The following is a 23640-nucleotide window of genomic DNA, read 5'->3' as shown; positions in this document are numbered from 1 at the left end:
TCATGTGAACGAAGACTTGTTTTGCCAACAGAGATGAAATTGAAGACAAGGTTGATGAAGATTTCTCTTCATTATTGGCTGTTTATCTGCTGTCACAGCCAATCTTATTATTGGCGTGCAGAAACAGCCTTTAGTCTCTCTCTGTCATTTTAATGTTGGAAATATTTTTGGCAGATATGCGTGCGGCTCAATTTGATGCATAAATAATCAATTTATGCCATTGTTTTGGACGGAGGGAGAATCAATGTGCATTAGGCAGAATATCCGTGTGAAAATAATGCTAGCTTGGTAAATCACATTTGCTAATTTAGTAATGGTCAGTGGAGAGTCAATACATTCTCATCTTTATATTGGCATGACGGAGAGGAAAAAGATAATTGTGACTTGGCTTGAAATTAGCAGCCAAAGGTATGTAGATCAGTGTCTATTTCAAGATCGTCTAGGGGAATCAAATTAGGCCATGAGGCTACTGGATTTTCCCCACTGGATAAAAGCACCCACGAGAAAGTGTGACAAAAAAAAAAATGAAAGGGAGACATCCGAATCACTGTAAAACTCTGGAGCCGTTGACGTGGCAACAAGGTCACATTAACGAGTGTAACATCAGATCTCACGCTGTCATGCATTATGCACAACATTTCAAAGAGAAATCCTGCTTTAAATAATCTTGTGTTCACACTGAGCTGTTGGTGCGCTGGCTACTTTAAGAGGACAGGCACAACCTCAGTTGTCAATTACACTCAATACCACATATTGATCTGCACTGGTTAGTTCATTGTAGGTTATCGCCTGCCTGTTGGACATAACATGCTTTCCTTTCTCCTCTTTTCTCTTGACACGCATACAAATATTACATAAGCACAGCAGAGGTTTCTGATCTGGGGAATCGAGACAGCAGTGCAGTTCCTATTCCACAACAAAATAGCTCAATCCCAGCGTGTGTGGATGATGTCTGATTCAGGAGAATGGGGTCGTGCAAACAGGCAAACTCGCTGTCAGATCTGAGCAGCGGCACCGTGTGGGACGGTGGGGGTTGTCTGCAGGAGGTGGGGTCTATCCCATGTGTCGACTGTCTGATGGAGAGAAGAGGGGGCATACAACATTGAGTATGAAAGGACACCGAGCGCTTCGCAGAGAGACTGCAGGCATGCAGCAGCACAGTGCGACATGTATGTTTAAAGAGTCGGCAGTAGAGTGGGCTACTGATGAGGTAAGAACACCGAACACAGAAATCAAGCAATAGTGGACGCCTGTCTCTCTGTGTGCTGCTGTCACAAACAGATCTCTGTTTTGTTTTGTTTTGTTTTTTGCTAGCAAATGCAGGCATCCTGCAGATATTCCTGTAAATACACAGCAATTCAATGGTTATGTCTCGAATGAGATTGCTCTCTTTTTTCTTACAGGTGTGTTGAGGACAAGATCACCTTGACATTTCACATCAGTCAAACATGTGATTGGACGGTATCCCTCGAGACATGTGGTGAAGTTTACAAACCATCACCATGCTCTCTCTTTGGAATCTCCTCCTCCCCCTCTGGTGGCCTCTCTTATTTCGTGTCACAGTCTTAACCGGAGAAACTCTCAAGAAAACTCAACAGTCAGATGGTGGCACGGTGGTACAGCAGCCACCCTCTGAAAGCCCTCATGAGTCTGGTTTAGCGCATGGAAAGGTCATGTTTTTGCGTGACAGTATTGACTCCCCGGGTCTCTCCGGGCCCTTATCATCATCGGAGGAAGTGGATAGACAGGGAGTTCTTGGTGAATATATTGATTTCCAGGAGAGCTCAGAGACATCGCTTTTCTATCATCATGAGAAGGGATTTACCACTGCCAGACCAACAGAGGGTACTACAACTGATAGTACCCTACCAGAAAAAGCACCTCTAAAACATTTCCAGGAACCAACATTTGAGTCAGCTGAGACCACTACCTTGAACATAAACGGATCTAAGTCACATCCCGCACAGACGGAGGAGGGTGAGCCCACTTTCCCAGCTAGGCAGAATGCAACACCAGACAGATATTTCCCATTATTTCTATCAGGATCATCTCCATCCGGCAGACCAAGCCAAGACCCTTCCCCAGTTCCATCTACTGAACCCAGGCCCAGCCCTGAGCTCAATCCCCCACCGGTAGCCACTGATAGCTGGACTACGGCTCTCAATGTTACCACACAAGGAGAAATACAGCAGACCCTCCCGGTGGAAGAGGCTGGGCATGAGTTGGATGATGGCATCTTGAAGGCAGAAGATACCATGGAGACAGAAAAAGGTACATCTTTTTCATTTTCTTTGAATTAAATCTGACTCATAAGCAGAAAATGTCAAATTTGAATCAACCTGACAGCAATCACCTGACTAACATAGCATTCATCTCTTTTGATAACTGTGAAAGGAAGGACGTTATTTTGTTTCTGCCTGTAGACACATTGGGTTTACATTCATCTGAGTGATTCTATCACCACAGACCCTGAGGTGTCATTTTCACCAACTGTTGCTCTCTCTATCTTTCTACCCTGGATGTGCTCCAAGAAATCAACATTCATCTCTTCTCCCTGTGTGTATCATTACTCTGCAACAAAAATCTGATGCACATGACACTCACTTGTCAAGGTGTTTAATGTGTACACAAGCTTGGGGGTATGGAGGAATTAACATAATTTTATGCTTTGAGGTTGGCTTCCCTTTTTGTTTGGCTCTAGTTAAAGTGACTTTATTACCAATGAAAGACCAGAAATAGGACACAGTCCATTTATAACCAGTAGATTCCACCCAGCTCACATTATTCACTCAGAAAAGCAGCTTCTTTTATTATTTATGGGTTACACATCACATTCAGATGTGAAAGTTGAACATCAATGATGATTCTTGCCAAAATGCAATGACAATAGTTTAACAAGCCTTGACCATGTTTAATTATAGCCACATGAAATGGGAGCAGCAGTGAAGTCAATACTGGCTAACCAATACACATTGGTATCACACACACACACACACACACACACACACACACACACACACACACACACACACACTTAAATGTACACACATTACTTGCCTTTGCTCCCACTCTCTCTGTGACCCAGTTAGAGATTCCCAGCGACAAGCCTGTTCTGTTTTATAATGGATTAACCTCAGATACAGTAGTTCTCTTTCAGTTGTTCGACTCGGGTCAACACTTCATGATGCAGGTTGTCCCCTTGCAAGTCAGACCTGAAGACATCCTCTCAAAACCTCTGTCAACCCCTAAAGACACAGTTGAAGACAGACTGTATAGGGTCTTTAGTTGCCCCGCGAGAAGGTGCTGCCTCAAAAAAGACCCTCTGCAGTCTCTCTTCAGTGTATGTACATGTCGCCTTGCTGAACTTGATCCTCACTCATGTTTTAACAAGCCACTTGGATGTGAAATTGCTTCTGTGTCACAGTGCTGTTTAGCTGCTTCTCAGGTATTAAGGATATTCTGCCTGCTGTGCTGCTATTAGCTAACCTTCTTGCTATCCAGCACCAAAACTGACCTGAACAAGCAGCCAATCCATTTTCATCTATATGCAGGGCACATTCTCTGCATCTCAGCTTGAGAAAATGAAACATGGGCTGATTGCTCGTTCAAGGCGCATGGCTGAGGCATTTTATTGAGATGTTGGACCCCTGGGTTGTTCATGGAGTTCCAGAGAAAGTTCTGACCTGATGCAGTTAAAGAAAGAGACCAGTGAAAGCATCGACACCGAGAGAGGAATCTGGAGGCAAATTACAGAAATAAGAGAAGAAATATCCTCTTGTCTGCAACAGACCCACTGTCCTTGTTGTTGCTCTAGCTGGCCAGTAGAGGGTGTGTTGTACAAAATATGGTGCTCAACAGATCATCTGCATTCCACTGGTTACCGCAAACTGCAGGCTTCAGGCTGTAGTTCAGGAAATCACCTCCATTTTTCAGCTGTAGTATGTTGTCAAAAAATGCATCCATCTGTTGCACCTTTTCTGGAGAAATAGACTGTCAGGGTTGTTGCAATGCACACATCCCAGCACAGGTTTTACCACTACTACAGTTTAAAAAAGGAAGATGTTTCCATTCTATGCTGGGGTTGAAGATGTTATACACGTACCCCAGGACGCTAATTTTAGCCCACTGACTGACTGCTTGTTGCAGTGTTGTTTAGTTTGAGGAGGAGAGACCTTGACAGATGTCTTCAGGCAGATCCTGCATGATATGATCCACGTACTAATGTGCTGTGCCTCGATTCTCTCCCTGATCATTAGTTATTCACATGACCTCAAGATTCTCACACGTTCTCTTTTAAGACATTTAATATTGTAGATAAACTGTGCTTTGGTTGTTGTATTATTTTTCATGGGCAATGTAGTGCCACAATTACCTGCTAATTGACTCCCAAGTGAAAATGAAATATACATACATGGTGTGTGTGTGTGTGTGTGTGTGTGTGTGTGTGTGTGTATACATATATATACATACGTACATACATAGTGATAATTTTTAATCCATCTTCCTATTTATTGCATGTTTTTGGCAGATGATTCAAAGGAGTATGACCAGCGAGTCACAAAGACCAGCGGCACTCCCCTGCTGGATGGTAATATCCACACATCAGCCACACCATGTAAAACTTCAAACCATACCTGGACTCCCATTTATCCGGATGATTTCACACCGAATGATGTTTTGCGTCCCTCTCTGGCTCTCAGCACTGCCCTTTTCATCCCTCTTTATTCAGACTGGAACTCTGCCCTTGCAACATGGGGGTTTGCTTGGGAAGCCCACATCTATGGCCTGGGATCTGTCTTTACTGTATTTGGCCTAATTTCTGCGGTCTGCTTGTTAGGTCTGCCCCTACGATGTCCTCCAGGAAGCCCCTATTTCACTCTACTACATTTGTTCCTCCTTGGATTTGAAGGAATTCAAGCTTTTTCTTTGCTGTATGATGCCTACAGTCACCAAGACCGTCTTCCCCCGCTGGCGTCCCTGCTCTTATCTCAACTGCCCTTCCCCTGTTTGATCTCAGCGTTCTCACTGTCTTTCCTACTCCTCTCCTTGCACTCACGAAAGCGGGTGTCACTTCCAATTGCAAAGTCCACTTCATTCTCTGCTTTGCCCAAACCTTGCTTACTTGTGTGTCTGTCCCTGTTGCATTTTGGAATTTCCCTAGCTTGTGTTGGCATGCTCCAGCTCTTCCACAGCCTACCCATCATGATTCTTCTACTTCCTCAAGGTGTGTTTGTATGCCTAACAGTGTTTCTATCATTCAATTATATAATATTTTACTGTTTAGTACAAGTTGATACAAAGCACATCTATAGGCTCAATGACAATGGAGAGAATGGAGGATCTCCAGAGATCAAGCAAACCTCAAGTTGCCCCTTTGCCAAAGTGGAAGACTGGGGTAGGGCTGCAGGTGCTGGATTAGGGGCATCATTGTGTTTGCTAGGATGTGGAGGTCTGCAGCTATATGGAATCTTACATGCACTTGGTTTGGGTGGGGTTGATGGTTCTGGATTCCTGCCCTGGCCCTGGTGGGGCTACCAGATTGGCTGCAGGCTCTGTGAGGTTGGAGTGTGTCTGGGTTTGTCTCTCATTGGCACACATCCTCTATGCTGTCACCGCAAGTCCATCAAGACCGTAACTCATCCCCGACCAGGATCCTGGTCCCGCCTATCCTGCAGCTCCCCTTCCCGCGGCCTCCCCCTTCCCTCTCAGGGTGGTGTTAATTCTCCTGTCCTCTCTTCTCATGACTCCTGGTCACAGGGAAAACAGGGAAAGCTGGTGGTGTGTGATGTCATCACCAAGGGACAGTCAGAGGCTCTTCCTCTTTGCTCAGTGGTGGATCCTCCTGGAAATGAGCTTGGCTGTGTCCCACAAATCCAGACTGCACTGCTACCTCTACCTACATCTCCAAGCAAACTGCACAAGCCTAAGAATGAGTCTCAGCTACCCTCACTGATAAGCCTAGGTCTGGAGGTGGACTCTACAGTTGACCTGCGTCCTCCATCTCCCATAGACTTGTCCCGTAGCATTGACCAGGCTCTGTTCAGTGAGTCTCTGTTCTCTCACAGTATATTTGGTTTTCCAAGACAGTTTCATTCCTCCAGCCATTCTTTGAGCTCTCCTCACCAAGGTACATCAAAGCAAGGGCCTAAGCCCTTGGAGAACTCCCTATACCGAACCTCTTCCTGTGGAGACATAGATCAAGAGAACAACGCCCTGTCCAGTTCAAGACCTTCCAAGCCTTGTGGGTCTTTGAAATCTCAGAACAAACCACCAAGGTCCCCAGAGCAGTTGGATTGGAAAGGGAGTGTCTCTGGCTCAACTTTGGGTCTATGTAATAAACCAAAGGAGGCAGGAAAGCTGCGATCACACTCCTGGGCCAATAGAGGGCAAAACTTTGCTCAGAGTAGCCTTCCACATGCAATCCCCCGCTTGTCTTATCACAGACGTTACCGAACCTTGAGCGTAGCCTCTCGAGACAGCCAGGGATCTGGCCGACTGGGAGGGACGAAACACCTGAGTGAGAGCAAACAGCTGGAATGGGATCTGGCTGTACAGGCAGAGTTTGTCAATGTGTGCAGACAAATTGATGCTTTGAGTGTTTGTAGCGACACCATTGAACTGTAGGAAGGTATCAGGCAGCAGCTGTAAAAATGAAAATAATTACCTGGAGAAATGTAGGGGAATGGGCAGTATTGATATAATATGTAAATTTTAACTTATTTTCTTTAAATACTCTGAAGTGACGCAGACTGTACATTTTATATTAAAAAAGTGATTTACTAGATCACTTTCATCATACTGTTAGATTCTGTGATACGATGGAGGCTTGTGATTCAATTTTACTAGATATTTATAAATGTCAAGGATCCGTTGCTAATAGTGCAAATTCAATTAATAAGTATGAGTATTTCTATTAATTATGCATTGCACTTGTTATATGTTTTATCCTGCAAAGAGAAATTCAACAGATCACAATGTTTTGTTTTATGATATCCATGTGTAATAAGTCATGATAAAGTGAGACGTGCTAAAAGAATATATACTTAATAGGATTCCTTGATTTTTCCCTGCTGTTACACTCCATATTGAGTAAAATTAATATGGTTACAATCTAATTGGTTGGTGCTAAGAATTACATATACGATATGCTGAAGCATATTCTCCATGACACGTGACACCTGACTGACCATGAAGATGCTGACAGGGTCGGACGCATGTCATCAAGTGTGGCGTCATTATCGAGGCCAACTCATGAGTCACCCCGAGATTCATTGGTTTAACATGTCTAACACAAAATATAAGGTAGTGCAGAAAATACAAATATGTAATACCAAAGTTCCTTGAAGAAAATTCTTTTAAAACTAACAATTTATCTTAAATAATAAAATTAAATGTTTCAAATAGTTCAGTCTGCTCCGAATAAATTTGATTTGCCTTTCCTAAAGTTTGAGCTTTGAAAGTTTACATATGACTGTTTATGTATTATGTACAGTCTACAAAATGTTGTCAATAAAGTTACTTTGTAAATCCAAACTATGGAGGATCAAAAATATGTATCAAGGCAAGCTGGACTCATGTATGATGTGATATTTTTACCAAAAAGCAGTTCATTGTAAAACCTTAAAAAGATACTTAAACTGAGGTTGATATTTTCTTGTATTATTCATTAAACATTTTGTTTACATAAGATGAAACATGTATATTCCAGCGATCACACACAATACCTCCTTCATGGCGCTGCTAGTTCCGTATTTATACATATAAATTAAAGATGAAACTGAGTAGCTGATGAGAATATACAACTGAGTGAGAGCAGAAGATTATTTAACAGTCGAAGAAAAAGTTGAAGCAAAAACTAACCAGTGCAGTGAGAAGCTAATGAGAACAGAAATGTACCATAAGCTACATGTTTACCCCCGGCTCGGTAAGTCACGGTCGCACGCCATGAAAGATAATTCTGTCAACATCAGCAGACAGACGTTGTCTTAAAGTGATAATGTTGCTAATGGATGAATAAAATGTTTAAAAACCCTGTGCTTTTCCCTTTTTTTCCCCATTAATGATATTATCTGTCTGTGAGATTCAGTTCCAAAAATATATATAGTACAAGATCTCAAATGAGCCCTGAAGACTGGGCCGTACCTCCGCTTCTATATCAGCTAACAGAGATGCACTGTGGACCTCCCGTGAGGTCAGTGATGGCGAGCTTCTCCCGGATGTTGTGTTTTCGTGTTAAAACGGATCAGCAGAAGAGTTAACGACATTACCCCCGACAAAAACAGACACACCTATAAATGCATCCTGCCACCTTAGGACATCATTTCAACTTAACTCTCAAAGTGTGCTGCGTAGTCTGTCCTTGAAGGGATAAGAGGACGTATGACAGCAGTGTAAGATATCTAAAGAGTAGATGTACACCGATAACAGCTTTGTAGTTTGATCACATGCGCCCACTGCATCTGCTCAACGTTGTTGGGGTGGGGACGTTGGGTCCAGATCGAGGGCCTCCTCTTCCTCCTGCCTCAGTAAAGCCGCTTCTCGTAACTGGAGATGGAAGAGGAAAACAAAATTGAGGATTTTCAATGAGGTTGTAATTTATTCTTTCCAATCTTGGACGAAGATGAATTGATTATATGGAATTCTATAAGATAGAGTACATGTATGTACTTACATGGTACAAAAGAATATCTAAGATAGCATGAGTAAGAAAAAGGAAGAGAAAAGACAATTTGATGCTGCCTGCCAGACAAAATGGCATTCCATTTGACAGTCAAAGATGTCTTAAAATAGACAAGGCAACTGAATACAGGAGGAACTAAACACTCAGCAGAGCCTGAGAGATACCAGACCACCAAAATACCTCTGCCACCAAATCATACCTACAACTAAAAAAAAAAAGCATGAATAAGAGACAAGATAAAGGAGGAAGTTGAAGAAGAAAGGAATTTTCAGACTTACGAATGAAGCCCATGAACTCCTCCTTCCATCTGAGCAGACATGGTTCTCTTCTCAAACTTAAGTTCTCCAGAGTACATCATTGACCTGAGACAAAAAAAACAAAGTGAAACTCATAGAACCCACAATACAGTCTTAAAAGAAACACATATACGCAAATATTGTTACCGTAAAATGCACAAACTCTTGGCTCCTATATCCTGACAGCCATGTTGGATACCAGCAATGAGGTAAGGAACAAACTTATGGATGGAGCCTTTATCTTGTACTGATCCTGATACACCTTGAGCCACCTTCACTTTATCTCCCTCACTGGACACACACATACACACACAAGCCCACGCGTAAGCAAGTACACACACACACACACACACACACACACACACACACACACACACACACACACAGTGTAAGAGCTGAATGTAAGAATGCTGTAAATTTCTCCAAAGTAACTTTTTAATTTAGTAATTCTGTGTTAGCACCACCTGAAATAGCGTTTCTGACTGTTGTTTTTCTCCATGGCATCCAAGGAGCCCATTCCTCTATACTTTTTCAAACGAACTCCGTCTGAAAAGAAATACTCTCCCGGAGCCTCAGTGGTTGCAGCGAGTAAAGACCCCATCATCACTGAGAGGATGTTAAAAAAAGAAATTAAAGAAACAGGTAAGGAAACACATGACTTCACTTTGAAAAAGCAGCTCATTACAGCTGTAAAATCAAAACCTTGCAACCACTCGTACCTGTAGATGCTCCAAGGGCTAACGCTTTCACCACATGTCCGACAGTCTGAATGCCTCCATCAGCGATAACTGGCACTCCAAAACGTCGGGCGTACTCTGCAACCTTGTACACAGATGTACCTTGGGGTCGTCCGCATGCCATGACTGAGGAGTAGATCAAATTCCTTTTCAGTCCATTGCAATGCTTTTCTTTACCTTCTTTAATGCACGATCTTAGTGCTAACACACATGAATTTAAAGAAAGAGTTCCAAGGGCTCTTTGATCCCCATATAATCTACCTTCCTGCGTGATACAGATAGAGCCACAGCCCATGCCCACCCGGAGGGCATCCACCCCAGCATCAATGAGGTTTTTAGCCTGAGCTGCTGTCACCACTAGAGGGAGACAAAGATGTAGAAAAGAGCTGCATGAGCAGGGAAATATTAAAGGGGACGTTTCCGTTTAAATCTGCAGGAAATAACTGCAAAGGGAGGTGAACTTACCGTTTCCTCCAACCACCTGAAGTTCAGGATATTTCTGCTTGATGTAGTTTATCATGTTGATCTGATACACCGAGTTTCCCTGAGAGGAGTCCTGCAATTAATATAAACCAACAAGTATGAAAATATGAAGAGAAGTTTCCATCCATTCCTAGAGTATGATGGCTTTACTGAGTGAAATCACCCACCAGGACGACCACATCCACCCCAGCCTGCATGAGGAGGTCCAGTCGGTATTTGTCGTCGTCCCTTGTACCAATGGCAGCTCCACACAGCAGCTGTTTACGGGAGTCCTTAGAAGCCAGAGGATAATCTCTGTTCTTCTTTAAGTCAGTCCGAGCAATGATGGCTACCAGCTCATCACTGTCATTCACAATGGGAAGCTTACCTGAGAGTGTAAAAGAAAGAGTGAAGAGCTGTGCGTCTGGCTCCAAGTGTTGATGGTTCTGCCTTCGAAATAGTGTCTTAACAAATGTACCTTTTTTGCTTCGTTGGAGTATATCATTAGCCTCTTTCAGTGTGACTCCAGCAGGAGCAACAACTAAATCCTCTCTTTTTGTCATTGCCTGCATTAAAAAGTGGGGACATGCAGTGACATGCATCATGCACTTGTAACACATGTTATGTAAGGATAATGATTAGTCAGCCCATATATGCATGTATGTACCTCCTCCAGGGGTCTATCATGGTCCTTCTCAGAGAGAAAGTCTATGTCTCTGGAGGTGACTATGCCAACTAGCTTGCTTCCCATCTTGCCGGTCTCTGTAACTGGGATCCCAGAGAAACCGTGTCGAATCTTGGCCTCGAACACATCACCTACTGTGTGTCGGGGACTCATCACCACAGGATCTGTGATGAAGCCCTGCTCGAATTTCTGACAATAAAAACATAGTGTGTTGAGCAGTTACGGCTCTACAGAAGGTCGCAGATGTTGATATTTTCATCTTACCTTGACTTTCCGCACTTCATTGGCCTGGAACTCAGCTGTACAATTATGATGGATTATTCCAATCCCACCCATCAACTGAAGTCAACCAATCAAAGAGCGGAGAAAGAATAAAAACATTACTCAGCTGTGGAGCGTGATGACGCGAATCTGTGTTGTGCTTCTACTCACTGCCATGGCGATGGCCATGGACGACTCTGTGACTGTATCCATAGGAGATGAGATGAGAGGTGTTTTCAGTGTTATCTTCCTCGTCAGTGCAGAGGTTAGATCCTACACGTGGGGACATTTACAACATGATAGAAGGTTATATAAGAATATTATTACATTATTGGCTCCAATTACAAAATTTTCATCTTTTTTTAATAATAATGTAAGAAACAGTCACTAATATAATGAGGTGAAGTTATGTGGAAAAATGTATGTGTAAATTATCTAAATTATTGGTTCACAAATGTTACTACATTGGTAAATCTTTCATTCATGACACTAATACAGAGTTGAAATATTATGATATCATTGCAATATTATTAAATGTCATAATCTACTGACCACATCATAATTTATTGCATAATTCTAAACAAGTTGGATCATTCAATGTGGTCAGTTTCTACACTATCAACAATTATCACATGGAGAATTAAAAAAAATTGAGTTATACAATACAACCCTGTAAATACTTGGACATGCTCACAAGTTGCATCTCTGCCATGCTGCAGCTACAGCACATTTGTTAACAAAACATTGGAGTTTTTTTTTTCCTGCCAGTACCAGTGCATATGAGTCTGGCTTGCTGAATCTACCTGCTTAGTATTAAATGACAAATGTGTGTGTGTCTCAATTTGGAACACCTGCTATCCACCAATAACCCTTGGCATGAAATTAATTAAATGTCCCTGCAGAGTTTGCAGAGATGAAAACAAAGCAACTCAAATAAACAACTCAGTGGTGAAGCAACCTGCTATAAGGGACATAGCAGCATCACGCTTGCTTGAATTAACACACAGTGGTTTGAATTTTTTTAAAAAAATGTGCTTTTATTCCCTCATCCGATAACTAATGCGAGCGTACAAAAATCCGGCTGGAGAGGGATCTCAGCAGTGGTAATTGCTGTCTCCTAAATGAAGCAGATCACAAATGCAACAATACACAGCGCAGCAGAAAACAGACATGTTGTCTGTGACATCACAGGCGGTGTGGTAATACTCACCACCTCGTCAGAGGTGAAATCGATGAAACCAGGGAGGATCAAGAAGTCACTGCCAAGAGAACCAGAGAATGTAATCAAAGTAAGAGGAACTGCAAGCTAAGATCTTTGAACAATAATGGTTTTGAGAGATATTAAATAACTACAAGGTTATAGTTTGTAGCGATGTGCATCAGTGCATCACCATATTGAGAGGAACGTCTTACATTTAAGCCACCAGAGAGGATCCGAATACTAGAACCATCTGTCAATACAATGAAAAAACTCAAAAACAAGGTAGAAGTATAACATTTAATCTAAATACAGAAGTTGGAATCTCAATAAGAATGGCTTCAATCAAATTGAAGAAACTGTGTATAAAACTGAGGAATTATGAGCAACTTAAAAGGCGAACTCATGTTAGCCTGTTAGATTTTATTACATGGCACGGGTACAATGACTGAAGTGGCTAGTGATTGTTAGTTTAGTAGTACATCCATCCCTACAAGACGGCAGTTTTTTTAGTCTTAGCTGACACTGAGTGAACATAATCTGTCAGCCTTTTAACCCGTCGAATTGTTCTGCATTTATCCTCCGGACACTGATAAACCCTCCATATAGCCTCCACTAAGAGACTATACCAACACCTATTAGCAAACACTTATATGCACACACATACAAACACACAGACACACAGACACAGACACACACAGACAAACACACACACACACACACACACACACACACACCACATTTAATGTCTGTGCTATCACTCAGAATCATCCTTGAAAGCAGAATTACTCAAAATAATCCCCCATAAAAAACCCAAGCAGATGTGTCATCTCTGATATTATTAAACATCTAATGGAAGATATTGCATAACTCTGTGCTTGTGTGTGCACATGCATGTGTGTCAGTGTGTGAGCAATCCTGTGCAATGAGTCAATGAAATGCAACGTTTTCATCGTGCAGCCCTTACTTGTATGTAAGTCCATCACCGATAGCGAAGAGTTGTTGTGCTGTTAATCCATCCTCTGGAACATAACCCGTGCCTCCGCTGATCAAGTAGTCAGCCATGCTGAAGTAACAACACACACGCATGCACCCAGAATGTGTGAGAAAGTACTGCCAAAAATATTTAGTCTTAATTTCTATGCGCGAATATATAATAATATACATGTCACAACTCATAGTTTAGAACAGTTATCTTGAAAGCACCAAGAGCCAGCACATCTCCGCCGAGGTGAACTTGTGACCCCTGGCTCCTTTGTGCAGGGGCCCTAATTAGAGCTGCAAGCAGTGATGACAGCAGGGAGCACACCCCCATGCACCAAGGAGTGACTGTTTCATCGTAGGAGAGGGACAACACAGTGCGTTTTACATGTAAAATAAACTTCTCTCAGACTTACTTCCCGTTACCACTAGGTGGCACTTTGATCTAAATTCAGCTTATTGACGTCCTCAGACCAAGATGCTCCTCAAATGTGTGATGTTTAGAAAAATCAGACCATGTGTAAACCTCTTCCTGTTATGTGGTAAAATATCAAAGATGGTTGCCTCACCACAGTGACATCATGAACATTCACAGGCTTCACAGTAACTCATCAACCTCTTAATGTGTTTCTGACCAAATTTGACATATGGGGAGACTGGGATCTGGACGACCCACATGGAGGAGCACATCCAACACACAACACATAATTTCCTTTCACCACCACATGGTGTTCTAGCTACTCTGACCTCAAAATGTAGTCAGTTCTTCTGTGGCCAACATTGCCACCAATCTTGGTTAAAATCAAGTAGGAACTTTTTAATAACTGGATACAACAACAATGGAGGTAATAATTATAATTCATATCACAGATCTTTCTTCAAATGTCAGAGGAAGACAATACATCCACGACTTGAGCTGACTGTAAGCAGGGAGCATAATCATGAGCAATTCCTGTTCATCAGAAAAGTTATCGATTCATTTGTGGATCAATTTATCTCTTGTACATAACTTTCAGTCTTTCTCTCTGTGTCTTTCTTTTGACCTCTTTGCCTTACAAACGAGCTGTAGCCAGATCCTATTACACATGTTGGCGTCAAGACAGGAAACGCCACCAAAAGGAATCCGTCCTCGTCAATGGAAACTCCTTCTATACACTTAAGACGGCAAGTACACCAGGTAAGAGGATTTGGTTGGCTGCCCAAGAAGCTTGTGAACGCTCACAGCCGACTCAGTGAGAAAGTGAAAACATCTTTGCTGCAGCTGGAAATAGTGTTTATGAATTATGTGATTTCAGACATCACTTCTACTTATCATAAAAGGGTGGTGAGGTCATGACCTTTTGGCGAATGCGCCGAGTGTGAGACTAACCTCTCAGGTTCATATCCAGCTTGGATGCGTGTGGCGCTATATCGTTGCGCTGCTGTCTCGTGCCCGTGTCCGTGTGGCGTTGGGTAGGCGAAGGTTCCGTAGGGGATGGCTTGTTCTCCATCCCTGTTTGAGATTCGAGGCCTTGCTGGTTCCGTGTCTCCTACAATCCTCCTGTAGTCGATCTGGTAATTGTCCCTCTCCCCCTCCCCAAACCGGTCATAACCATGACCTTCCATCTCTAGGAAATCCAGGGCTACCACCTCCACAGGGCCCTACCACCACCTCTCTCTCTCTCTCTCTCTCTCTCTCTCACACACACACACACTCAAGGATCTCTTACTTGTATCATACACACAAAGTCACACCCTCACACTCTAAGTAACCCAGCACCTCCCTGCAGGCTCACAGAAATTCAGTTTAATTAAAAGCACTCATAAACAGCCCATGCTTGGAGTGCATGTTCACGCAAACACCTTTCACACACACCTGACGAGGGAAGAAGCTCTCTTGCCATCTGTTTAGTCGCCGGTGCAACAGCTGAACAAAAATGGCTAAGTTTTACAAGCTAAGGTAACGCAGCTGTATTATTGCAGGTGAGATTTCTCAAAAAATCTTTCAAAATTTAAAACAACAGCAGTTAAAGTCCCTTAAAACAGTCTCGTCTGCCCTGAACAGAGTTTGTACTCCAGCGCTCATCCTTGAGAGTTTGGCTTTTATGCAGCAGGGCAGGCTTCATAAGTTCACCTGTTGATGAAGTCTTGGTACACCATGTTCATTCCCAGTGGTAGGAGCAGCTCCCTGGGGAGGAGAGGAAGTCCTTAGGTAGCCAGAGGTACGTCCCTCCTCCCTGGAGGCCCAGAGGCTTGTGCTGCTTGGCTATTCCTAAGGCTGGGAGCGTCTCTCCTCTCCTGGTACCCGCCGAGCTTAACTCTGTTTCTGACAGTAGCAGACGTCACTGTCTCTCAAAGAGGATTGGGAGCATTAATGCAGGACGGGGTGGGGTGAGATGGGCATGTAGGGTGGAGTGAGACAGTAGGACTGAGAAAGAGAAGGATGGGTCAAGAAGACACTTGAACACACTTTCCCCTTTGAGGATTAGCGTGGTGTGAATGTGCTGTTTCTTTCAAGGAGCTGTGAATGAGACGTATGTTAAATCCCTCAATGCTATTAGGCAGCTTGGAGACAGAGACGGGAGGTAGACAAGTGTCAGAATTAAAGCAGAACTACTGAAACAAGAGGTTCTTCATTGTGTTTTTTTTTTTTATCCCAAAGCTCTCGTGTATTTCCTTTCCCATTGCAACCTTTCGGAATTGTCAAACATCCCTCCCGTCTGCATCCTCAGCAGTGAACAATGAAGCATTTAACGGAAACAGGAGAGTAACTTTGTTGCCTGGGACGCCCTCGACACCATCATCTGCAGGTGACTGACTGACTGACTGCTTGTGACAGTTACTGAGGGATTGAACCAGAAAAGCCTCTTACCCAGTCTCTCTCTTTCTCTCTCTCTCTCGCTCTCTCACTCACCTACCGAAGGAAACAAAGCAACGCCCCCCCCCTCATCACAACAATAAAACGATCATGTTGATCAGAGAGCCATTATAGAGCCAACAAATTCTCAACTCACAAGAGATAAATACAGTGAGAAGACAGTTTTCTATGTTTCTTTGCTTAACTTTGCTTTTATTATACAAAAAAAATGTAATTTAAGTTCAAGGCATTTAGTAAAATACAAACGTATTAGATGTGACCAAACAAAAGCGGATGAGACTGGAAGGTCGACTGCTTTGAAATCATCCACCTGAGGGAGACAAGACTGAAATTAGAAACTAGTAAGAATTCTCATAGATGATTCTATAAAATTTAACAACAACCAAACCTACCAAGTCTCTCCACTAACTCTGGTTGATGTTTTTTAAGGGCGTCATAAAAGGCCGCTTTGACCTTTGACCCCGAACGAAGCGTCCTCTGATACAACTCTCTCACTTGATCCTGGTTGGTGTCTTTAGCTTCGATGCGTGCGTAGGTCTCTGCGTGGACCATGTCTCCCAGCTCATCTACTATCACCATCACCTCTGAAATGTTCTGAATTAAAACCGACCTTTTTTCACTGATGAACTTCGCTGTCATGATACAAAGGAGAACAACAGTGTGTCAATGCGAGACATATAAATGTGTGACTTGGCGTAAAACCGTTAACGGCAGTGTGTGAAACGACGCGTTTGGCTCACCTTTATCTGCGTCTGTCATCTCTACAGTGGACGCACTGGGAAGATCCTGTTGGCAAAAGACTGTCATATCAGTGCCAGACCAATATTGGTACACAAAGTAAAAATCATAATAGCAGATGCTAGTTCTTACGTCTGCTTTTTAATAGTGCATTTTCGTTAAATGTTTGTTTATGCTGCTATTGTTTATCTTTATTCCCCTTCTGTGCTTGGGAAACAAACCCAGAAAAAAAAAATCAGTCCAAAAGTAAAATAATCCAGGTCTTTCCACCCTCACCATCTTTGAAGGCGCAACTCTGAAACGTTTAATTTCCCGTTTCCCATCAGGTTAATATGACTTGTCAACTTATTTGGTGAGAAGTCGTTATTCGTCAACGAGGCAAACATCGGCTGACACCGATGCACGGCTGAAAAAAATCAGTGTATCCCAAGAAATAAGTAATATTCCCTTCTTGTATATATTTATAAACATTTGTACACATATAATTGGCCTTGCTGCCTTGATTATCCTCCAAAGAGAAAGTGGGCCTCTGCTGAGATTCCCGTATCATGTCCTCAGGAGACTCGGGGTCATTTTTGGAATAAATGCGGACAACGCTAATCTGTTGAAGCACCCTCAGACGCGAGATATATTTATATTATATCATTATTATGATTATTATCATTATTATTTATATTATATCATTATTATAATTATATTTTAATCAACATCTGATATGAATTCTTTTTTGTTTTGGCCCAAAAAAATGTTATTCTTAACGTAGTGAACAGATGTTTTATGATGAACACAAACCAGCCGTGTAATGGTGAAACGTTGCAAATGAATTCAGCCTGCATGAAGTTTTGCCCAGAAAAACTCTCTTGCACAGTCGAATGAAGATATTTCATGTTTGAATGAATGTGGAGTTAGATCAGTGGACTGGAAAAGGAAGAAGAAGAAGAAATCAATATTCCTCATATTATTCTTTTTACATGACTACAGCTGAATCGAGATTTCCTCAAAAATTTGGAAATGTATATTTGTCAATATGTTGACACTCATGCGCTCTTTTAATTTTATCTTTAGCCTTTAGTATTTATCAGCATATCTTCATCTTGGTCTATGTCCTCCTTTAGTTTACATTTTGTTAATGACAATAAATATAATTGTATTTAAATTGAAACGCAATCATGGCCGAAAAAATTCCAAGCCACTCTATTGATGTGCGTTTCTTCAAAGGAATTTTAATTGCTCTATTATGTCACGCCGTTATAACTAAAAGCCAATAAACACGCGAGGAAATATTTGCCTCCTCACAGATCCTCCATGACCCAGACGAGACCATCCGATTAAATTAACTATTTTCAATGTCTGCTAAAGCAAGGGTCAAAGTGCGGAGCATACCAGTTTCAAAGACGCTGCCGTGTTTTTAGATAAGGCATGATCCATGTCGTCATACCCCTGTGAGCCTTCTGAAAAAGAAGAGGAGGCATATGTGTTACTGATTTATTGTGTTGCTGTTGGCCTACACAACTGTAAGATTCGTCTCCTTCTCATCAAACCTCTTTGTCTCTCTATCTGCTGGTGTGGTTCGCTGTCTCGTGCTGCTGCTGGTCTCTGGCTAAATCATTAATGTCAGCATGCACTGATCTATCGAATCACACATCTGCATTGTTACTGACTAAAGTAAGGAGTGAAACACCCCACCATACTTTTGTGAGCAGTGAACTGTATTCAAACACCTACCGGTTGGCTGAGGGTTACAACTGAAGCCAGAACTCACGTCAGACTGTGGATTATTGCTCGGTGACTCCTGAAACAGGGAAGATGTGATAGAACAAAGAAACAAATGACAAAAGTGCCTCCAATACTTAAATTCTTTGTTTAACACATATAGTATTTTGCAACATGGAAGTAGGGTTCGGCCGATACGGGATTTTTAGGGATCATGCCTATACCGATATTGGGGATATTCCGACATCAATATATCAAATACTAATCAATAATATCAAGTTGAACAATAAACTTTAGCATCCAAAATGATGGACATGATGCACTTGTGCTGAACCGAACTGGACAAAGGACTGTTGGGGCTGATATTGGTATCAGGCTTATCAGAAACCCATGACGAAGTTGTTTAATGGAAGCAAGATCGTTTCATTTAATATTTTAAAGCCCCCCCAAGTACATTTTTTTGGAATTAGGTTCTATGAAATTGACACATATCAACCGACATAAAATAATGAAATATCTGTAACAGGCTAATATCGGTTGACGTTATCGATCCACTGATTTATCGGTCGTGCTCTACTTAAATTGTACCAGTCTTGTCAAAACTTGATGAACTGCGTCATGAATTCCCTTCTTGTGCCTCGTGAACACACTCTCAGTGACCTCAAGACACTCTGAAAGGGAAAGTGTATTTTCATTATGCATAATTAAACAAAAAACAAACATTAAAAATCAAGTCTGCTTAATTCTGAAATGTATAAAAGATAGAAGCACATTTCTCAAAGCAGTGAGAATGAGCACGAAAATGACATTTACCTTTAAAGGACGGCCTCTCAGAAGGACATTCACACCAGCACCTCTTCATAAGTTCACCCATCTCTGCTAATCCCTCTGCTTGCTTCTTCTCTATTTCCTTATCATCGGGTCTGTCTCCTAAAGGAATCCTCAGCGCCACAAGTTCAAAACAACAGTCTACACACACACACACACACACACACACAAAAATGAGTCCCTTAATGGATAAAAGGCTGAATGCTAAAATGAAATAAAATAACAGGAGGACAAAAAGATGTATACATGCCTGAGTAAGGCTCTTTACCAGTAACAATCGACCAGAGAAGGATACCATAGCTGATCAAGAGAAGGAGACATGTTCAAACATTTTTAACCTCAGACCATCTGTGTGAAGGAGGCTTCTCCCAACTGCGTACCTGTATATGTCAAAAGCGCGGACCGGTTCATAGGAGACTTTGAAAGCTTCTGGAGGCATGAATTTGTAAGAGCCTCCGACCTCGCCTGTCGCTTCCCTCGTGTTGCTCAGAGCGCTGGTGGAGACCCTGGACAGACCAAAGTCAGCAAGCTGCAAACATAAAGAGAAACATCACACGGATGGGTAACTCATGACATCTCGTGTTAACTTGAGTCATTAATGGGGCCCTACCTTGGCGTTGAGGTCATCATTCAGGAGTACATTATTTGGCTTCAGGTCTTGGTGTATTATGTTCCTTGAATGAAGGAAATTCATGGCTAGAGCCACTTGATGGGCCAGGCGGAAAGCCAAGGGCCACGGTGGGGGGCCGGAGAGGTCCTTCTGCAGGGACTGAATAGAGCCTCTTCTCATGAATTCCATGACTATTCCCTGCTGCATACTTGTCCCTCTAGGTGATAGACACCCCTGATAAAGCCCATAAACCCCCAAGACGAACTCACAGGACACCTTTTCCATTTGAGTTGCCTCTTTACACGATGCTTCCTCCTGAATTAAGGGACTGGAATTGAAATAAAATAGATTTTTGAATGAATTAAGAACTAAAATTAAGCCCTAAAATTACACAACATGTTAATAAACATACCTGACATCATGACAAAGTAACTTAATGGCCACATCAAACCCCCAGTCCTTGTGCCTGGCTTTGTAGACATGACCAAAGCCCCCAGAACCCACTGACTCCCAGCCTGACAGGACCTCATCTGTGAGGACAGGCTTGTTGCTCAGCAGCGCCATCTCCTGCTAAACTCGGATAACATCTGCAGCTTACATGAGGAAAAAAAAGAAAATTGAATTGTAGAAAATTAGCTTGTATCTGAACGTCTGCTGACATTATTTGAACAGACTTTCTTGTTTCAGTTGCACCGTATGGATATTTGAGCGTTTGACTTCTTCCAACCTGGCCTGTGCCAAATTTTCACCTGAGAAAACCGTCTTGTACTCACCTATTAATCCCAAACGAATGAGAAAGATTGTGTAAGTGCACCAAGAGCCGAGAAAACGTGGGCCGAGACGAGACGAGACGAGATGTCTACCTCCGCGCAACTGAGGGTGGAGAGGAAGGCGGGGCTCTGCGGGAAAAGTTGGGTCAGATCCGTCCAGAGTGCGACACATTTCCTGTAGGAGATTTTGTGTTATTTACACAGATAGATGAGAAAGTGAAACTGTAAGTGTTTGTAAGTGTCCATTGGTAAAACGGTAGTATATTTATATTTTCCACGTAGTTTCTCGCCTTCTCTTTGTGAGGGCCATCATGAGACCACAACACATGTTTTTAGAACTACCTCTCGAGCAGTTGCAGATGACGTCAAAAGCCTTGAAGTTGATTTCGCGTTTGGAAAGTGTTCAACCCTCACTTTGATCCAGTTTACATTTAGGCTGGGACTGAGTTTTTCATCCTGGTCAAAGCTTGGTGAGTCTCAAGACTTTGAGAGATAAAACATATCCCAAACCAAAACATATTTTCATGGACCAACTTATTTATGCAGAAAGTAGATATTTCCTTTAAAGTTGTTTCTGAAGTGGCTCATTTCTCCATACAGTTTCTACATTCCCAAAGCTCCCTATGAATTTTTCAGGAGAGCTTGTATCACACATAGTTCACCTGAAAAAGTTTAATCGCTCAACCAAAACGTCAGTAAATTAGCAAATGAACGAAAAACGACTTGAAATGTTTCTCTGCCCTACAGAGGCGGTCTTAATGTGTAGATGATTTGTCAGAATGGCAGTAGACTTCAGCAGTGTTCCAAACTTTATTCTATTCCCACTTTTAGTCCCACTGAAGTCTTCAAGTGCTAGAATGTCCTTTTTTCTGCCAGAGCAAACTGAAACCAAAAAATATAATAAGATTTCAGAAACTTTGCTTTGTTATTGATATTCAACTTTCTCCACATGGGCAATTTAACAAATTAGCATCACAGTAGTGATTACTGAATCTACGCCAGAGTTTGAGAAGGAAAGCGTTCCTACATGTTTCGAGGAGTACAACTACATACCGTAGATGTGCTCAAACACTTCATATTTTTCGAAAAGAATAAGAAAGTCAAATCTGTTGTGAAAAACTGATAACTGAGTGGCGCGGAAGCTTTTGAAAATCATTATTTTCATTTTACAATTTGGCCAAAGTAACTGAGAAAACTGCAGAATGAAAACATCCTGCCTGATTCGCTCTTTACTCGAGGCGAGATCAACTTTATTGTCTTGATTTGGTCATTGAAGCTTCATTAAACTACAAATCACTTTTTCGTCTTACAAGTTATGTTAATGTGACGATAGATGTGCCACATCGGAAAAATATATTTAAAAAATAGCCTGAAGTGCCTGTAGGGACTGAGGGTGAACTACAACAGTTAAAAAAAAAAAAAAAAAAAAAGTATATCACACTTGCTGTGTGAGAATATAAAAGGCTAATAAATGGAATAAGTATAAAAAATGGAATAATGATAATTATAATACAATAAAAAAGCTATTCTGTACAAGAGGACCTCCCATCTTCTGTCATTTCTTCTCTCCTCCTCTCTCTGCCTTGCGTGCCGTCTCAAGCACAAACAAGACAAAAGCCTCACTGACACGCTTTTCTAAATGATTAATGTCAAGTGTTGCTTTTAGACTGGCCTTCTGGAGTACAGGTGCCTGTGGACATGACAGCTATTGTAGATCTAAATCACATGTTCACCCATCCTCACACCCCTTTCATTTACAGAAGCTGAGGTAAATGTACTCACTTCCCATGCTGCCTTGCTGTTACAGCCGGCACGGATAGGCGCGGTCTGGTCCTCGCTCTCTCCATTTCCATTGCGCTCCTCCCTCCCCTCGTCTCCACCCACCATCATTAATGCTCAGCACAGCATGGACTTCTCTACTTCATCTTTCTAGTCCTGGCTGTATTTACTTTATCTGAAACTGTTTATCACATACTCTTCTTGATTTGCCTCCCTCTTGCCCTGCTGAAGGTAAATGAGGGAGGGGGATTATTGCACAGGGGGAGCTCTCTGCGCTGGATCTATGAGTAGGGAGGTGAGCCTCTATCTTTAGATTGGGGAGCATCACTGAGGCAGGTTGCAGCATCAAGAGGAAGCAGATAGTCTACAACCCCATGTGCATGCCTGTGATGGGCTTTGTGCCGTGAAGAGAGGAGAGACAGAAGGCAGCATCAGAGGGAGGGGAGCGTTCAGGGGCGCCAGAGGTTTGGGGGAGGTGGGGTCTGGGGAGTGTTTTAAAAGTGAAAAGGAGGAGTTGGGAGGAGGAGGAGGAGGGGGGATCTATCCTGCTCTCAGATCAAAGAGGTGGAAGAAGGAGGATTGTGCTCAGTCTGAAGAGTCGCAACGAGACTGGAGAGTCACAGGCTCCCCAGAGACCAGAGGCTGCAGCGCTGAGTGACAGTAAGAGACCCAGCAGACGACCTAATCTGGACAGACCCAGACCCAGGATAGGAGGACGATCATTGCCAACATTTCCTTTTCACAAGAAACTATAGGAGGATCCCATCATGGCTGTTCAACTCATCCCGGAATCGGCTGTGTGTTTGCTCATGGTGAGTCTCTGTGAGGTACAGTACTGCTGACACTGTTACTGTCTGTCTTTGTTGCTTTCGTCTTTCTCTGCTCTACCTTTTTCTCCTCACTCTCCTCTTTGGAAATACTCATACCGGTCCCCCAAAATAAAACAGGGGCTTTATAAAGATTTGCTCCTCCCCTTTACTATCATCCACCACCAGACTCAGATATCCTGGTAACTTCCTAGTGAGGAGGTGTGACCTTTGCATCC

At 42.5% G+C, this 23640-nt stretch overlaps 4 protein-coding genes across 7 annotated transcripts in view; 2 read left to right on the top strand and 2 right to left on the bottom strand.

The window, feature by feature from the left end:
• Window positions 1-810: 810 nt before the first annotated feature.
• Window positions 811-8028, top strand: prrt4a (proline rich transmembrane protein 4a). 2 transcript variants are annotated; one of them, XM_086208844.1, is made up of 4 exons: window positions 811-1210; window positions 1404-2271; window positions 4529-4588; window positions 5758-8028. In XM_086208844.1, exons 3-4 carry the CDS (start codon window positions 4529-4531, stop codon window positions 6622-6624), a joined length of 927 nt encoding a protein of 308 aa, XP_086064970.1. In that variant the 5' UTR covers window positions 811-1210; window positions 1404-2271; the 3' UTR covers window positions 6625-8028. The 2 variants fall into 2 exon arrangements, with proteins under 2 accessions (XP_086064970.1, XP_086064969.1); XM_086208843.1 differs by having other exon boundaries at window positions 4529-8028.
• LOC147258795 (inosine-5'-monophosphate dehydrogenase 1a-like) lies at window positions 4399-14923 on the bottom strand. The gene is made up of 16 exons (XM_086208845.1): window positions 14670-14923; window positions 13287-13385; window positions 12332-12380; window positions 11293-11394; window positions 11125-11199; window positions 10843-11049; window positions 10654-10741; window positions 10364-10563; window positions 10179-10269; window positions 9975-10070; window positions 9696-9839; window positions 9441-9582; window positions 9124-9267; window positions 8959-9042; window positions 8672-8688; window positions 4399-8544 (listed from the first exon to the last, which is right to left on the bottom strand). Exons 1-16 carry the CDS (start codon window positions 14903-14905, stop codon window positions 8441-8443), a joined length of 1878 nt encoding a protein of 625 aa, XP_086064971.1. The 5' UTR covers window positions 14906-14923; the 3' UTR covers window positions 4399-8440.
• Window positions 14924-16325: 1402 nt separating this feature from the next.
• On the bottom strand, window positions 16326-20978 carry LOC147258794 (receptor-interacting serine/threonine-protein kinase 3-like). 3 transcript variants are annotated; one of them, XM_086208840.1, is made up of 12 exons: window positions 20820-20978; window positions 20459-20639; window positions 20047-20374; window positions 19817-19965; window positions 19687-19736; window positions 19422-19577; window positions 19197-19279; window positions 18621-18687; window positions 18279-18346; window positions 16898-16943; window positions 16550-16789; window positions 16326-16467 (listed from the first exon to the last, which is right to left on the bottom strand). In XM_086208840.1, the coding sequence occupies exons 2-12, from the start codon at window positions 20608-20610 to the stop codon at window positions 16460-16462; spliced, it is 1347 nt and encodes a 448-aa protein (XP_086064966.1). In that variant the 5' UTR covers window positions 20611-20639; window positions 20820-20978; the 3' UTR covers window positions 16326-16459. The 3 variants fall into 3 exon arrangements, with proteins under 3 accessions (XP_086064966.1, XP_086064967.1, XP_086064968.1); XM_086208841.1 differs by having other exon boundaries at window positions 20459-20633; window positions 20820-20968; XM_086208842.1 differs by having other exon boundaries at window positions 18279-18343; window positions 20820-20965.
• Window positions 20979-23205: 2227 nt separating this feature from the next.
• Window positions 23206-23640, top strand: part of frmd4a (FERM domain containing 4A) — a 108455-nt gene continuing 108020 nt past the window's right edge. Inside the window, exon 1 of the mRNA XM_086208835.1 lies at window positions 23206-23407. Coding sequence (XP_086064961.1) covers window positions 23363-23407 — 45 coding nt within the window. The 5' untranslated portion in view covers window positions 23206-23362. The remainder of the gene's footprint in view (window positions 23408-23640) is intronic.

The sequence above is a fragment of the Aulostomus chinensis genome, chromosome 7 (assembly GCF_037954235.1).
Source record: "Aulostomus chinensis isolate RoL2024-O1b breed Wild chromosome 7, RoL_Achi_v1.0, whole genome shotgun sequence".
Lineage (NCBI taxonomy): Eukaryota > Metazoa > Chordata > Actinopteri > Syngnathiformes > Aulostomidae > Aulostomus > Aulostomus chinensis.
Note: the sequence above shows the minus strand (reverse complement) of the source record. Positions and strands in the feature narration are given on the sequence as shown.